This window comes from Aedes aegypti, chromosome 2 (assembly GCF_002204515.2).
Source record: "Aedes aegypti strain LVP_AGWG chromosome 2, AaegL5.0 Primary Assembly, whole genome shotgun sequence".
Lineage (NCBI taxonomy): Eukaryota > Metazoa > Arthropoda > Insecta > Diptera > Culicidae > Aedes > Aedes aegypti.
In genome coordinates this window covers 11666769-11680118 of record NC_035108.1, presented here as the reverse complement: position 1 = coordinate 11680118, position 13350 = coordinate 11666769, and the positions used below count along the sequence as shown (strand labels likewise).

The window sequence follows — 13350 nt, the reverse complement described above, 5'->3', positions numbered from 1 at the left end:
GTATTCGTGAGTACAACGTATCCAACTAGTAAAAGTGCTTCGATTGTGTGTTAATTGTTTGAGCAACCTCCATGTTGTTGCTGATTACAATAGTAGCTCGAGCAAGAATTTAATTTCGGTCAACTACACAACACTCTCCTCCATTTTGTACCAAAAACGTCATCTATCCTAAGTGGCAGACCGAAGATCAATCCGAATACGAGATCCGATAGTGGAGGTAGTGAATCGGTGTCTGAACCTGGACCAAGCCGTGTCGAATTGTGTGCGGTAACGGAAGTCGTCGATGTGATCAAGCTGCCATTGAGGCCCTTTAAATACTCGCATCGGAATATTTCGGAATATTTTTAATTCTTTCTTTTAATTTTCTTCGGGATTCTGGATTGAGACAAAATTATGCTAAGTCGAAGTTATAAATTATCAGACAGTCTAACCACCGTTCGATGAACAGTTTTCGGATAAATAGCAGGAGGCTCAATAGTGGATAGAAGTTCCAATTTAATTGTGCAAGCGCATCCAATAACGAATGAACAACTAGTCGGTGTTCAGACAGACTGGACTAGAGAATATTTTGGTGTTCCAAAGATACGTTGAGAACTCATTCAATTCTGATTTTCCCGATGCTGTTTCGATACAGATGTACCTTCAAGCAAAAAAGTTCCATTATTACAGAATATAATGCAAGTATTTCGATATTTCAAATGCCTGCAAGTGAATTCCGGCGCACATTTTCTTCGACGAGAAAAAATTTTCTTCCATAATCCACCAGCAAGAAATTTTTTTTTTCTTCGAAGAAAATACGCGCCGGAATTCGCCTACTGGGGAACGTTTTCTTAAAACCATTAAAAAGCACTTGGTCCAATCTGTCAGAACCCCGACAAACTGGACGATCAACATTCGAAGTAAGCTCAACTAAAACTGCCCCGTTGTTTTCCAGTCGATAACATTGACGATACAAAATCCAGTGATACCAGTATCCTTTTTAAGCAAATCTTCTGAACAATTTGAAAAATCAAAGATCATAATTTGGCTGTTTTTTTGAACGTTTCATTCATCCAAAGCAATAGAGGATGCTAGCTTACTTAAAAATCAGGTTTATATTCAAAACCGGCGATATGTTTTAGAGAAAATTGAAACAATTTGCATTATATTGTTTTCAATTGAGAATTTTTTATTCATTTTAGCATGGGGTAAACTTAACATTGATTGTAAATGAGTTAGCAACAAATAGATTCTATGAAAATTTTTCAAACTTTTGATAAAAATTCTACTTTATGAACTAGCAACACGGCCAGGCTAGCAACAAAGTGCCCTGTTGCAATTCAACTCAACGATGTGAAAGTTGGCCTTTGCCAAAACGACCAATAAGAACTGGTATTTTTTGACAGGCAATTGGTTTCGTTTTTGTACTTTGACCTAACACGTCTTGTCTTAGGCTAGTACGATGTTTAAAATGCATTTTTGAGGTTCATCAGTTTATCACATCGTTTTCAATATTTTGATACTATAAGTATGGTCAAACATATAAGTTGTTAGAACTTCGATGGCATTTTCTAATTCAAAAACCCCAAATTAAGTAGATACGGAATTACTTTGATCTTCAAATCTGTTTGGTCATATAGCGATCAATTTCGCTCCAGTGTGTCATTTACTTTTTACAATATTTAAGATAATTTTATGAAATACATATTTTTGTTATTCCAACAAAATTAACTACGTTTACTGAGATCTATAGATATCTATAGATCCAATGTACTGATTTTAAGAAATGACAGTTTGTTGTCAATAACTTGGTTTCTTAGGATAATACATGGGGTAATATAACAAAAAGTTGTAAAATAGTGATCGATTTACCGCTGGCTTACAATACTTGTGTCTTTACTAATCAGACCTTCCCTGAATCTTACGTAGTTATGTATCATTCTAGCATATTGTTTTTAAGTATAAAATACATCAAATCGTTGGAAAGTTGAGTTTAGTACACGACACTGAAGACGGCCCTACAGTTGAGGTTGAAATACGCTTATCTGCCAAAGCATACAAACTCTTTGAGTTAAATTATATAGTACTCAATTCGGCTTTCATAATTTTTTCATATGTATTCCACTAAACAGCCGGAAGATTTATGATCAAATCGTTAGATTATTCCACTAAAATTAGACAGCAATGTATCTTAATTACAAAATTGCTCAAAAAGTGTCCGTATTAAAACTTACTTGGCAAACTGCGTATCGTCCGCATTGGTGAACCGGTCGGCCAGGTTGTGTAGCGCCACCGATGAAACCTCCCCGAGACCGTAGTAATACGTCGTCAGGTTGTACTCCGGTTGCCACACCGCTTCTCCCAGTTGATTCGCCTGCTCCAGATCCAGGTAGTACTGCGTGTAGTCCAATACCTTTGACGGGAGGATGAGATAAATTCGGGGCAATTTAATATTGGGTTCAAACAATCAGTTGGAGTGGAATCCGTCGACCCTACCTGTCCCGTATCGGTGTCAAATTTGTACAACCTCATGGCCGGGTTGTTCGACTCGGACATCTTCCGGGGTGTAATCGAGGGCGCAATCATCATCCACGAAATCGGTTTTCCTGTTTGTGGAAATTCGTCTGAATGTAAAAAATTCATAAAAACGCAAAGCTGTTTCGAGTCTTACCGCTATCGCTGTAAACCACCCGGAACGAGTCCGAATGCAGATGACCGAAAAACTGTCCCTGAATGATCTCCGAGTACTTTTTCACCAGCCGCAGATAGCGCAGGTTGTTCTTCTCGGTGAAACTCGTGTGTCCGTACGGCATGTGGCCAATGTGCCGCTCGTCCGAACCAGGTGGTATATGTCCTACTATATATACCTGTCGAGAACAAAGAAAGAGCAATCAAACTGGATGCCTTCTCAAATGTCAGTTGTTGTTTGATCCAAAACAGCGAATCCAATTCAATTATGGGCCGATAAAATTAAAGACCTCGGCATCGCAGCCTGTTCGAATCGCAAATGCATAAAGCAATCCCATCAAAGAGCATTATCACTGTTCATCTACTCGTCAGAACGAGTCCGTTGGGGGAAAAGGGGATACCGACATTCTTTATTCGGATTTCATGGATTTCCGAGGAAATTGAAATCAACATCCCACCTAGAACGGTACAGTCTCACCCTCCGAGAGTGATTGCCGGACAAACGAAACCGAACGGATTCCCTCTAGAAAAGCGGTCCGCAATCGGACCCTCAGGTCTGTTATTGTTGTGCGGGCTAGACCCTCCCACCCCCAGCAGAAAAACGAAACGAATATGGGTATCAATAAAAATGAAATAAAATCCGATAGGCTTTAGCCCGGCCCAACGAGCAACATTCATCATCTCTCAGTCCGGCGCTCGTCCTTTTAAGGATTTTGTTCGAGGACTGTGCGAGGTAAGGTGAGCAAAGGGAGGCACAGCCGGATAAATGGTCATGTGCGTGTGTCGAGATCTACGGAAGGAGGTTATACTTATGATAAGCATCAAATTGGAATTCTGTTTTTTTTTTATTGCGCACAGTGAGAGAGTACCTCGACGTCGTAGTAAAGTTGAGAAAGGCAGTACTAAATTAAATGGATATATCAGCTGAAAATACCTATGTTAAAGTTAAGCTTCTATCTATCTATCTGCATATATAAAAATGGAATGGAATTTGTATGTCATGAGTTGGCTTGAGAACGGGTTTGATTTGAATAATTCTTTCACTGTTTTTTTCACTAAATATGTAATAGAAATAGGAACTGCATGTCCCCCGACACCATTACCCACTTACGTCAGTGCCAGTCCGACCTGAAGGCTTTTAAAACGCTCGTCTGCGTTGAGATGACTCCTTCTCGTCCGGTTAGTCGAAATTGATCCGAGGCCCTCTCCTTTCCGGACAGGGAGTCTGAGCGAACGGATCGATACGGATGATCAAACAAGAAATGACTAATGGATGTGATGAACTTGGGGCACCAAGCTTCTCCACAACACGTGCCACTGCATGGAAGGATCTGGCCGCAAATCTACTGGACGTTATTTAAGACGAAAGAGATTTCCACCTCAGCTTAAAGTTGTCGGAAAGATGCCGTGAATCAGGGATATAAATTTTATTTGAAAAGCTACCGGAATGGAATACTGTTCAGCAGGATAAATGGGTCGTATGAATTTTCAATGCCGGATAAATTGTTAGGTAATCTATTGAACTTTTCCGAGAGGTTTGACCCTGTGGCTGCTCTTCTCTAATCGATTTTCAACACCCACTGACTGTGGTTTGGCATTGATGCTCCATCCAACCATTCCATCAACGGTCGATAAATTATGCAAACCGGTAGCAAATTACAAGCTGAACATAATCTCCTTTCTTTCGCCGACCAGGCAACTGTCACTCTTAATGCAGTTCGAAAAGACAAACTAGTTTGTCCCGTACAAAATGGATCATACCTTCATGCATTTCATGCATTAATAAACTCAATTTGCCGTCTGACAAGATCAAATCCATTTCCAATCTCTGTCGGTCGCAAGAACCGTTCAAATCAGCGCAGCTTTTGAGTTTGGTATAGTGAGAATGTCGCAGAGTGAAACCGAACTTCCCACATTTGACCAATGAATAATTGAATCGGAAATAGATGACAAACATTATAACGGAAACATCGCCTAGTTCCAAGCTCACCCAAACCGAACACCATCAAGAAGAGGATTACACTATATTTACACATGTATTGGAAACCCGTACACATATCATATTCGTTTGGCATCTTGTTTACTATGGAGAAAAGGTTGAAAACGAGATTGATTCAACGGTTGGAAATGGATCATGGATTGTGTGTTTCGGTTTGGGTAAATATTGATTTTGCGCTACGACAGGAAAATCTTATTTCTTTGGCATTATATCGAAAATGGATAGGGCCGAATTCTTGGTTGCGTATTCGATACAAACCTCCTAATCATTAAATTAAATTAAGGAGGATTTAGGCAGGAGATCTTGAACTTTAACCACATGGATTCTGAATGCATGATTTGCGAAGTTTCTTCTCACGCTAAGGACGTCTGTCTTGTAAAGGAAGATACCAAAAAGTCTGTATGCGCAAATTGCGGGGGCAACCATAAGTCTAAATTTTGGGATTGCCCTTTGCGTAGGCGAGTCGTTGAGGCTCGTACCAGGCAAATGAACGGCGACATTTGTTGTAGCCATTATTCCCCGGGCAGAATCTCGAACAATGCTCATTTTCAGTTAAGGTGAAGATAAATCGAAGCCAAACATCTGATTTTCAAGAGCACAAATATGAAGAACCGGACATTATTTAAACTGATCGATTGGTTACCACCATCAGGTCACCAATCTATCAAGTTTTCAGCTTAAATGAGTGTTTGTTCTTCAGATTTGTGCTCTTGAAAATTGGAAGTTTGGCATGGATGTGTCTTCACCTCAACGATTGTCTGCTTAACAAACATACCCATCCTATGCCAATGTTTTCGCAGGTATTTTTATTTGACTTAAGGAAGTAGGTCCTAGTAGGTTTTCGATTTTAATTCGATTTGACTGCATAAGGCCTGTGAACATGTTTGGTCAGATACAAGAAATTTCACAAAGCATAGCATTTCACTTTAATTGAAAGACAAACAGTTACAAAAACACTGTTTTAGTATTTTTAGTAAAATTAATTTCAGTATACTAAAATAAATAAAAATTGAGATAATAAAAAAGTTACATGTCTTAGTTTTGTTTATGCTATAAACTGACAAAGCAAATCGTGGGTCCATTTATAGCTATTCTAGTTTAACAATTATTACCAGTTACAAACAAAAACACAATTCACCTTAAAATAACATATATGTACAATATCATAAGAAAACAACAGTTTTAAATTTTCTTCGCTTGCCGGGAAAAGTGGTAATCGAAACATATTTTTTATTTGCAGACAAAAAGTTTAAAAAAGGGTAAGATAAATTATGCAAACATTAAAAAACCACCGAAAAGCTAAACATTACATATAATTTGCAATTGGATTAGATGGACAAATTGATGTGAAGATTTGCGAAAAAGTTACACGTCTTCTCAGTGAGAATCGAACTCACGACTCCCCGATCTCTAGTTGGGGCGCGTTACCACTACGCCATGAGAGGACTCATGAACGCAGAAGTTAACCTGAATTCGATTTCAGCTCAATAATCACGTGGTCCTTTTTCGCAAAGTGCACCTCTTTCGGAAGAATTAGATGCCCATCTAAACACAACGCTTTCTATATATATCCAATGCCTAGCCCGAGAGCGCATTGTTTATTAGGTATAGGAATAGCACACTACACTAGCCAGCATCTAATTCTTCCGAAAGAGGTGCACTTTGCGAAAAAGGACCACGTGATTATTGAGCTGAAATCGAATTAAGGTTAACTTCTGCGTTCATGAGTCCTCTCATGGCGTAGTGGTAACGCGCCCCAACTAGAGATCGGGGAGTCGTGAGTTCGATTCTCACTGAGAAGACGTGTAACTTTTTCGCAAATCTTCACATCAATTTGTCCATCTAATCCAATTGAAAATTATATGTAATGTTAAGCTTTTCGGTAGTTGTTAAACTTTCACTCGGCTGGTTAGCCGTCAACCATGATTCATATTTAAAAACATGTATTAAAAAACCGATTTCTGATTAAACAAGTTCACCAGACTTCTACAATAATAGTTATAGCGAAAAAAATAGATGTTGTCGCATTAAATTTTGATTTATTGTCAAATAGTTTGGGAAAAGGAGTTTTCGTAGTTTTTAAATTGAAGGTAATTAAAAGTGCAATCATATATTTTTGTTTTTGTACAAACATATTCACAAGACATCAGCAGTAAGGCGTACCAAAATTTCACTTTGTTAGAAAACTTCGAGGCTCAACCTCCAAATGGTAGCTAAGAATGTTCCAGTGGCGCTGGCAGTGCGTAGGACACGTAGGGCATATACTACACACAAAATACCTAGGTAAGACAGCCGAAGGATTGTCCTACACACGATAAAAAAAAAAAAAAACAAAACAAGATCAGCAGAACGCATGCAAAATAAAATAAATTATTCATCGTTTGTTCAATAAACATACACACTCGATCAACCACGTACTTATTATTATGGAGTAGGGAAGACACGATAAGGTTGGTTCATGGTACTCTCATGCCTAGTAAAGAGTGACATGGTTGGATCATGATCCCCGAAAATTCTGGCTCGTCAAAAGATCTATTGAGAGTATCTATGGTGAAAATCCTGGAAAACTAACTGTAATAATAGACATGGAGCAACTATGGCTTTTCTGAACGAATAAAGATTCAGATTAGCCGTAGAAATTTCTGGAAGTAGTTCTCAGTCAATTCCTGAAAAATGATTTGATAAAAATCCTACTGATATTTTGTGACATTAATCATAAAAATATTTCGAACAGATTATGACGAATATATATGAAGTTTCTGCACGATGAAACATTGTTCAATAATCTTCAGTTTATCCTGAAACTTTTGCGATTTGTCAAAAAAAAAACACACGAGTTAAAAAAAAAATCCTTTGCATCAATTTACTATCTAAAAAGATATGAGAAACTCCCTGATTGTAAAGTCAAGCAGTTTTGTCTATTTGTCAAATTTATTTAAATAGGATTAGGGACATTAAGGTGCTTCATACATTTTTCAATATGAATCAATGATAACAAAACTTGATAAAATGGATGATCCTAAAAACTAGGTTTTTTTAATGACTTGATCTCTATTTTAATGTAAGTCTCTAAAAATTTTAAATGGGACGTCTAATGGAAGTCATTGTGATTTAAGAATACTTTCAGGGTCCCCTACAGGGATCGCTCCAGAAATTCTTTTAAAAGATTCCTCTGCAAATTTTCCTAGAAATTTTCCAACAATTTTTCAAATTATGCTTAGAAAAATTTCTCCAGAATTTGTTCCAGAAAATTCTTGTGAAGTCCATAAAAACTACCTGTAGGATTTTTTCTAGCATACAATTCAAGTAATACTCCTGCAGTTTATGGGGACGGACCTGGTGTAGTGGTTAGAACACTCGCCTCTCACGCCGAGGACCTGGGATCGAATCCCATCCCCGACATAGTCACTTATGACGTAAAAAGTTATTGTGACGACTTCCTTCGGAAGGGAAGTAAAGCCGTTGGTCCCGAGATGAACTAGCCCAGGGCTAAAAATCTCGTTAATAAAGTCAAACCAACCAACCATCCTGCAGTTTAGCAAAACATTTCTTCAACAGTTGCTGTCCCATGCAATTTTCAAAAGTTTATTTAAGTTTTCACACAAGTTTATACCACAGCAATTCTTCAATAATTCCTTCAATCATATTTACACAAATTTCTATAGAGATTCTGTCCAACGTTTTTCGAGTAATTTCTTTAGATAATCCCGGGGAATGCTATCCGGAGATTCAATTGATTTTTTTCGATTATCATAGCAAATCATCTTGAAAATCTTCTTAAATTCTTTCAAGAGTCCATGAATTAATTCAAAGATCCATGTTCACGAAGGTTGACTTTAGAACTTACACAAGTTTTATCAGAGGTTACTCTTGGATTTTCTTTAGAAATACATGATGAATTAATTATCCAGAAAAATTTCCTTGGCGTCTCCCTGAAGATATTCTTGGAATAATTTTTGAATAAAAAAACATTCAAGACTTTCTTGAATGAATTTCAAGAAAAATAATCGAAGTAGAAATCTTAGAAGGAATCTCTGGTGCAATTGCTGAAGACATCTTTGGAGAAATCCCTAGTGGATATCTTCTATAAATCCCAAAAGACAATATTAAACGATAAAACTATACATTTCTTTGAAGTTATGGATTGATTTTTAGAAGACGTTTTGACTGGGAATCTTGGAGTATGTCCTATGAAAATCGATGGATTCACTGGATAATATTTTGGAGAAATTAAGCTTTTTTTAAATTTCTCTAGATTTTTTTGAGGAAAACGAACGTTCAGCTGTTGAGATTACCGAGAAATTTCAATGAAATCAGTAAAATAATCTAAATATGAATCTATCGATAGAGGTGGTTTTAATTCCTCTTCGCATCTACTTCTTGGCATTACGTCCCCGGTGGGACAGAGCCGGCTACTAAGCTGAGTAGTGTTCTTACGAGCACTTCTACAATTATTAACTGAGAGCTTTATTTGCCATAGTTGCCATTTTCGCATTCGTATATCGTGTGGCAGGTACGATGATACTTTATGCCCAGGGAAGTCAAAGAAATTTCCTTTACGAAAAGATCCTGGACCGACCGGGATTCGAACCCAGACACCAGCAGGTCAAAAGCAGGCAAAAAATGTAGCAAGACATTGTGAAATGGTAACCAAGCCAACGGAGCAAAACAAGCTCATCAATCTGAAGAGGGCCATCGAAAATTGAGGATTCAGTATTACCGTTTTGCTTCGAAATCCGGACACCTAAGATGAAGTGCAACTTCAAACATCAATATTCTAGGCAAATTCATACATACTAAAGCCATACTGCTTTTCCACAACTTTTATAGGTTCTTATTTGCTAGAATGAACCAAAAATTAAAAGAAATAGAGCAAAAATCACTAAAATATTAAAATTTCAATGGTGACTCTTGCTTCGAAATCCGGATAGCATTTTAGAGCTGATTCAAATTCCGGACACATTTGCTTCGAATTCTGGACAGTTCTATTTAACTAGTATTTAAAAAAATTGTTACTAATTCATTTAAACCGAGCTGAAATAACTAATTTTGTGCACTTTATCGAAGGTAATATAATCAGCTTTCCTTACAAGCTTCAGTTACATTTGTTAATAAGCATTCAAAAATGAGGTGAACGTTGAGGGAAATTTGCACAATTCTCTCCTATTGCTGCCTCTGGTTCAGCAGCATGCAGCATCTAGAATCAAATGTATCACATTGTTGGGGAATATTTCAACTGGAACAAACAAACACAAAGTTTGGAAGTTCATCATGAGAGTTTCCTTAACTCTTCTGAGACCACCATGGAGCTGATAACTTCATTTTCACTCAATTTTTGAATAAATTCAAAAACACATTCCACTTTATATCCAAGGGTGTCCGGCTTTTGATGCAGCTGAGAATAATGCTTAGTATTCCGGACGCAGACATTTGAACGTTGTAAACAGTTTTTAACACACAATCCGATGAATTTTACTAGCTGTTGACGCGGATGCATTTTTCTGTTTCGGTTAATCACGTTCATTAGAACAGAAATGAATATTGGATTTGGAATCTAATGTTGTTTTGACCGTGCACCAACCTTAACAAATTGTTTACCAGAGATAAAATTCAACGGACAATTAGGCACGCACAAATTTTTGATTTGTATTTTTACAATTTAAAAGCCTTCTGCGACGCATAAACATTTAAAATGAACTTGGTAATCTTAAGAATCGATCTGTTGAAAATTTTTGCCTTAATTATTACTTAAACATTACGAAATTTATGAAAACCTTCAAGGTGTCCGGCTTTCGAAGCGTCTGGCAATTCGATGCAAAACGGTAGTAGAAAAATTTATAACGAACTGATATTTGATGAAGGTTGGAAATTCGGGACCTATTGAAAGTGTGTGGTCAATCGCTCGACGCAGGAGTTCTCAGAAGAACAATTGACACTTTGCAATAAAGTAAGTAGTAAGTTCCCACAAAACCAGATATTGAACAGACAATCATCGCCACTACACAAACAATATCAATACAGTTGCAAGAATCAACTAGATATAAAAATGAAGAGTCATTAAAAGAAAACAAAATCCAATTAAAATTTTGAGGGAACTTCAAGAAAAGTCAGTATACTATGTAAAAGTTAACAAAGATTACAGACAATTAATATTTTTAACTGTAAAAGATAAAGCTAACACAAAATGATAAATATAAAAAAGAGATTCTAGACCAAAATGTATAGTAAAATGGCAACCAAGTCAACGGAGTGCAACAAGTTCATCGATCTGAAGAAGACCATCGTAGAATGAGGATGTAGTATTAGTAATAGAAATAACAGCAGACTGATCATCTATGGTCGTTAGACACGACTGGTAATATCCAGTAGTGAGCGTTTTTTTATATATGATAAAAATGTATAGGTATCAATTGTAGGTACTTATTACAGGGTGCATTGGGGTCACACAAAGTGGAGGTGTAAAGTGGGTATGAAATTCGAAATCAATTATCTGCCATTTTTTACGACGACTATGGATCCACGTTTATACCCGTTGGCAAAAATAACAACAGTAGCTACCACGTCGCGTCTTTTGAATATGTATGCTGCTAAGGAGAAAAGTTTTCAATCAATTGCGACAAGTTTTTTTTCTTCTCAGAATAATATGAATCAATAAGGTTATCAAATTAGACTTAGGAAGATAAAATTGTCAACAGATTCCTGACGAGATCCCTGAAGTAGTTATTTATGCAACAGGTTGCAAAATGATTATTTTTTCTAGCCCAAGTAATGAATACGCTTCGTTTTAATTTGTCATTCGATGTAGAAGGAAATACTCATTTTAATGGCAAGTATACTAAAGGCTGCAAATGGTCGTCGTAAAACACGCTTCTGCCAAAATATGAGCAATATGAGTATAATTTAAAGGATATACGTAGAAGAGATGAATTTCAAAGAAAGCTGAAGCAAAATACTATTCTGGCAGCACTGCCGCGTCGATGAGGCGTGAGCAGTAAGCGCCCGTTGACAGCGACGAGTGAGAAATGCGGATCTGTGATCTTCCGGACAAATCGAGTCTAGTACACGACACTGAAGACGGCCTTACAGTTGAGGTCGAAATACGCGTATCTGTCAAAGGATACAAACTCTAGTGGAATTAAATGGTATAGTACTAAATTCGGTTTTTCATCTACTGATAAAAATCAGTTGGTCTCACACTGACACAGCTGCAAAAGTATTAGCATACGTTATGTGTACATAGTTATATTTCTGAATCAATACAAACTATGACTTACTTACTTGATACTTGATGGGCTACAATCCGCTACGTTGAATCTACGCCGAATGGATAATTCTTCTCCACTGGGCTCGGTCCTGAGCCAATCGCTTCCAGTCGCCCTGAACGTTAAGTGCCCTTAAGTCCTTTTCAACTGCAAAAAGCCAACGTGTGCGCGGCCTACCACGAAGCCGACGGCCTCGTCCGGGTTCTCTACTGAATATTATTTTTGCTTGTCGTTCTTCCGGCATTCATACCACGTGACCAGCCCAACGCAGCCTGCCGTGTTTTATGAGCTTGATAATATCCACTTCTTTATATACATGGTACAACTCATGATTCATGCGACGCCGCCAGATGCCATTTTCTTGTTTACCGCCGAGTATTGTTCGCAGCACTTTACGCTCAAAAACTCCAAACGCTTTCCGGCCGACCTCTTTTAACGTCCAGGATTCATGGCCGTATAGAGCAACCGGAAGGATAAGAGTCTTATATAGCGCGAATTTTGTTTTCGTCTACAGTCTACGGGACTTAAGCTGGTTACGGAGCCCGTAAAAAGCCCTATTCACAGCTGCAAGACGCCTTTTCACCTCGCGGGTAACATTATTATCGCAAGTCACTAAAGTACCAAGATACACAAATTCTTGCACTACTTCAAATTTTTCACCACCTAGCACCACTTCACTACCAACGTCACGATTGGAACCACGCTATCTACCAGCGATCATGTACGTATTATACCTGTTTACGCTACCCATTTCGCACAAAAGAACATCCGCAAACATACATGGCGACACACGAGTGGTGATGCCTGCTTCCAAATAGACCACGTGCTGGTTGATGGGCAACATTTCTTAGATGTCATGGATGTCAGGATTTTCCAAGGCCCTAATATTGATTCGGATCAAAGCTAAAATTTCGGCGCGGTTATCCAGCATCACGAGTTCCAGAACAAACAGAACGCTGCGCTTCAATATACGACGCTTGTCGACTAATAAAGTAGCTGCGCAGTACCGTCAGCAACTAGACGAGCAGTTGGGAAGAATCAACTTTGCTGGAGACGTCGACAGCCTGTGAGACCCTATCCACGAATCTGCGACAACAACGGCGCGGGAAGTGATTGGCACTGGTCAACGATGAAGACGAAACGAATGGTTCGATGAAGAGTGCCAGAGAGTGACAGACATGAAGAATGTTGCCAGAAGCCGTATGCTTGTGGCCGGTACCCGACAGAACAGAGAGCGGTATAGGGCAGCAAGAGCCGAGGAAAAGCGAATCAAGTTTGAGCTCACTGGAAGTGAGCAGCTTTATCAGTCGATCCACCGAGTAACTCTGAAGATATGGAAGGACGAAGAATTGCCGACCGGCTGGTTGGATGGCCTACAAGAACGGGCACAGACTGGAGTGTGCCAATAACAGAGGAATTACG

The 13350-nt window shown here is 38.3% G+C and overlaps 1 protein-coding gene across 1 annotated transcript in view; it reads right to left on the bottom strand.

The window, feature by feature from the left end:
- LOC5569149 (acid sphingomyelinase-like phosphodiesterase 3b) overlaps positions 1 to 13350 on the bottom strand; it is a 394937-nt gene that overhangs the window by 17532 nt on the left and 364055 nt on the right. Inside the window, exons 7-9 of the mRNA XM_021839906.1 lie at positions 2651 to 2846; positions 2476 to 2585; positions 2214 to 2392 (exon numbers count right to left, since the gene is read on the bottom strand). Of these exons, the coding sequence (XP_021695598.1) occupies positions 2214 to 2392; positions 2476 to 2585; positions 2651 to 2846 (485 nt within the window). The remainder of the gene's footprint in view (positions 1 to 2213; positions 2393 to 2475; positions 2586 to 2650; positions 2847 to 13350) is intronic.